Source organism: Glycine max, chromosome 17 (assembly GCF_000004515.6).
Source record: "Glycine max cultivar Williams 82 chromosome 17, Glycine_max_v4.0, whole genome shotgun sequence".
Lineage (NCBI taxonomy): Eukaryota > Viridiplantae > Streptophyta > Magnoliopsida > Fabales > Fabaceae > Glycine > Glycine max.
The window spans coordinates 22,767,897-22,772,447 of record NC_038253.2 but is presented as its reverse complement, the minus strand read 5'-3'; the positions used below and the strand labels follow the sequence as shown (position 1 = coordinate 22,772,447).

At 43.3% G+C, this 4,551-nt stretch overlaps 1 protein-coding gene across 1 annotated transcript; it reads left to right on the top strand.

The window, feature by feature from the left end:
- The first annotated feature begins 1,565 nt into the window (after positions 1-1,565).
- On the top strand, positions 1,566-4,271 carry LOC112999933 (uncharacterized). Its single transcript, XM_026126352.1, has 4 exons — positions 1,566-2,319; positions 2,458-2,625; positions 2,722-2,897; positions 4,020-4,271. The coding sequence occupies exons 1-4, from the start codon at positions 1,566-1,568 to the stop codon at positions 4,269-4,271; spliced, it is 1,350 nt and encodes a 449-aa protein (XP_025982137.1).
- The last annotated feature ends 280 nt before the right edge of the window (positions 4,272-4,551 follow it).

The window sequence follows — 4,551 nt, the reverse complement described above, 5'->3', positions numbered from 1 at the left end:
ACCTGTGTAGTTAGATTTCTTGTGAAAGAGTCTACCCTCTTTCTTTTATCTCTTGTAGATCGCGATGGCTGCGCAGTTGATCCATGATCACGTTGTGATGGAGTGCCTAAAGGGTGTTTGGGAGACCCTCGAAGGCAATCAGAGGTACCGATTCCGTGGCACAATTCGACTCACTGCTACTTCATTAGTACATCCGGAGGAACCTGCACGCACACTTCAGCAGCCTGTGGAGTGGATATTACCTACACCTACTCCATATCGACTAGTTGAGCCGGTTCAAGTGATAAAGGTGTCAACCTCTGAATAAGATCTTGAAGAGGACCCAGAGGAGTTACCTCCTGAACCTGCTATGGACGCCCTTGACTTACCTGAGGATGATGAAGACCCGCTCCCTGATGTTGATTCCCCAGAGGATATTATGTCAGCATCTGAGGCGGACTCTACAGAGGAGAGTGGCCCTAGAGGGACAGCGATTAGTGACGACTCTTCATCATAGCAGACGGCTCCTTAGACTAGGCGTACATACTTTTTGTGGGTGGGTGTGTCTAGTTCAGACTGCTAGGTTTACCCTTTTGATTTTTGGGTAGGTAGACCTATTGTATAGAAATTTTGATGATTGTATATATTGTGGCTGAAGCCACCACAGTTGTTACCTTTGCTCTGGATGTCACTATGTTATTTTGCAAACTCCCATATTTTGGACAGTTTTAGATTATAAATATAATTATGTTTAATCTTGTTATTTGAAAAGGAAATGTTAACAAACTTTATTTGAAAAGAGTTTACCGACCGCATCTTATTATTTTTCGCGTGACGACCTAAAATGATGGCTGGTATATTTTTGAAAGATCAAAATAGTTTAGGGGTTATGAGTGATCAGAAAGAAATGAATCCGAATAGAGTTGTGAACTGGCCATTCAGGACTCTATAGTGATAATTTTCCTTCTAAATTTAATTACCGTGAAATGAATAACAATGCGAAAAAAAAGAGAGAGAAAAGAAAAAAAATTTCCCATGGTTTCTGCGATTTGATTTATTACTATTAAACCAGTCATTATTTAGGGACGCCACAATTGGTGGTATCAGAGCAAAAGTTGGATTCTAGTGAACCTGTCCATGGTCTTACTGTGTGAATGTTGTGTATCTCTAAAACTTGGAAATATGTTTCGGGGAGTGATGTTAAGTCACAAATTGTGCCTTCTTGTCTTAAGCAGGAAAGTGCAATTGACTTAGTAGAATTGTTGTATATATAAATATATAGAGAGAGAGAGAGATTGTTGTAACTGTCATAGCCTATATGGTACTCTCTCTCAGTAGAATTTCTTGGATACTAATAGTTTCCCTACAGGTTAGGTATGGCAGGACATGGTAGGGATCAGAACCGTGATGTCCTAGACCGCACGACAGCTGTGCTGGAAACTCTAGTGCAGGAACGTGATCTGGAGCCGGTAGAGTATCGGGGACTCATGGCTTTCCGTAAGAACCACCCGCCGAAGTTCAGTGGGGACTATGATCCAAAAGGTGTTAGGTTATGATTAGCTGAGACTGAGAAGATTTTCGAGGCGATGGGTTGCCTCGAGGAGCATAAGGTCCCTTATGCGACGTTCATGCTCCAAGAAGAAGTTGAGAACTGGTGGAAGTTCGTGAAACCTACATTAGTAGCACTTGGAGGCATGATTCCTTGGAATACCTTCAAGGACAAATTCCTAGACAATTATATTCCACGAGATCTCAGGAAGCGAAAGGCGAGGGAATTTCTGGATTTGAAGCAGGGAAACATGTCCGTTGGAGAATACACGGCCAAATTTAACGAACTTCTGCAGTACTGGCCTCAATACCAAGATGCTCGGAACGAAGAAGACTTATGTGGTCAGTTTGAGAATGGGCTTCGACTGGAGATTCAACAGGCAGTTAGCTACATGCAGATCACAGATTTCAATCAACTGGTGACAAAGTGCCGAATATTTGAGGATAAGATGAAAGAGAGGCAAGCTAGAGGCTTTGGAGGACCACAAAGAAGCCACCCTTTTAGAGGAAACAATAATAAGAGGATGAAGCCATATCCTAGCAACAAGGGGAAACAACCTATGGCTACGTCCAACATGAACCAGTCAAAGGGGACTGGGGTACAGTGCTTTCAGTGCGGAGGACCGCATCTTAGGAGAAATTGCCCACAACTCCAGCAGACACAGGAAAATCGTTGTTATATTTGTGGCAAGGTAGGCCATTATGCTCGGGAGTGTAGAATGATTGGGAGACCGACGGTAACTGCCAATTCTAACATAGTCAATCGTGGATCTACTAATTCCACAAGGAGCAGTAATGTTAGCAACAACAACAACACTAGTGGTGGAAGACCAAAGGTAACCTCCCGGGTATTTGCTATGAGTGGATCAGAAGCTGCTGCCTCCGACGATTTGATACAGGGTAAGTGTTTGATTGCTGATAAACTGCTAGATGTACTCTATGATTCGGGTGCCACGCATTCGATCATATCTCATGCATGTGTGGAGAGGTTAGGTTTATGTACGACGGAGTTACCATATGATATTGTGGTGTCTACTCCAACTAACGAGCCTGTAACCACCTCTCGGGCGTGTTTGAAGTGTCCTATAACTGTTGAGGGTCGACCTTTTATGGCAGATTTGATTTGCCTACCTTTAGCTCATCTAGATGTGATCTTGGGGATGGACTGGTTATCTACTAACCATATCTTTCTAGACTGCAAAGAGAAGATGCTAGTATTTGGTGGAAATGTAATTCCAAATGAACCATTGAAAGAGAATGCTGCCAACGATGGAGTGGGGGATGTTCGAACCTACATGGTGTTGTTCTCCATGAATGTGGAGGAGGTCTCTGAAGTTAGCAGTATATCGGTGGTGTCAAAATTTCCAGAGGTCTTTCCTGATGACATTTGTGAATTACCACCTGAGAGAGAAGTGGAATTCATTATTGACTTGGTGCCTGGGGCGAATCCAGTGTCGATCGCGCCCTGTAGGATGTCTCCAGTAGAACTAGCAGAGGTGAAGGCATAAGTGCAGGATCTCTTAAGTAAACAATTTGTTCGCCCAAGCGTATCACCATGGGGAGCGCCGGTCTTACTGGTTAAAAAGAAGGATGGAAGTATAAGGATGTGCGTAGACTACCGGCAGCTGAACAAAGTCACTATCAAGAACAAATATCCCCTACCGAGGATAGATGATTTGATTGATCAATTGAGGGGAGCGATGGTATTTTCGAAGATCGATTTGTGATCGGGGTATCATCAAATCCGAGTTAAGAAGGAAGATATTCCAAAGACTGCGTTTCGGACTCGGTATGGTCATTATGGGTATTTAGTCATGCCATTTGGAGTGACTAATGCTCCGGCTATCTTCATGGACTATATGAACCGTATATTCCATGATTGCTTAGTTCAGTTCATGGTTGTGTTCATTGATGATATCCTAGTGTATTCAAGGAATAAGGAGGAGCATGAAAAGCACTTGAGAATTGTGTTGCATATCCTGAGGGATAGGAAATTGTTCGCCAAATTGTCGAAATGTGAATTTTGGTTAGAGAAAGTGCAGTTCTTAGGGCACGTGATTTCTAAAGATGGGGTTGCTGTGGATCCAATTAAAGTGGAGTCGGTTATGGAGTGGCAACAACCGACAACTCCAACAGAAGTTCAAAGTTTCTTGGGGTTGGCTGGCTATTATAGGAAATTCATTGAGGGATTTTCTAAATTGGCACTACCCCTAACTAAACTGACTCATAAGAATGAGAAGTTTGTCTGGAATGAGAAATGTGATCAAAGCTTCCAAGAGTTGAAGAGGCGATTGACAACAGCTCCGGTGTTAATTTTGCCCGACCCTAAGAGACCATTTGAAGTGCATTGTGATGCGAGCGGACAAGGCTTAGGGTGTGTATTGATACAGGAGGGAAGGGTAGTGGCTTATGCTTCACGCCAATTGCGTCCTCATGAAGTTAACTATCCAACCCATGACTTGGAACTAGCAGCTGTGGTCTTTGCCTTAAAGATTTGGAGGCACTATTTATACGGTACTCATTTTGAAGTTTTCAACGATCACAAGAGCCTCAAATACTTGTTTGATCAGAAGGTTTCTCCTGTAACTGGAGTCGGGAGAGCTCTCAAATCTAGGAAGCTGACGCCCAAGTATCTGGGTCCGTATCAAATTTTGAAGAAGGTTGGGCCTGTAGCTTATCAAATCGCTTTACCTCCGAGCTTATCGAATTTGTACCCTGTGTTTCATGTCTCTCAACTGAGATGATACAACCCAGATCCAACACATGTACTCGCACTAGACGAAGTACAAGTGAAGGATAACCTCACCTATAAAGCACAACCTCAGAAGATTACTGATTGAAGAATGAAGTCGCTGAGAGGAAAGGAGATCGCGTTGGTGAAAGTGCAGTCGGGACCCGACGAGGGTGATTCAACCTGGGAGTTAGAGGATAGGGTGAGAGAATTGTACCCAAGTTTGTTCCTAGAGTAGTTAATTTCGGGGGCGAAATTCCTTAAAGGGTGGGAGTATTGTGACATCCTAGAAT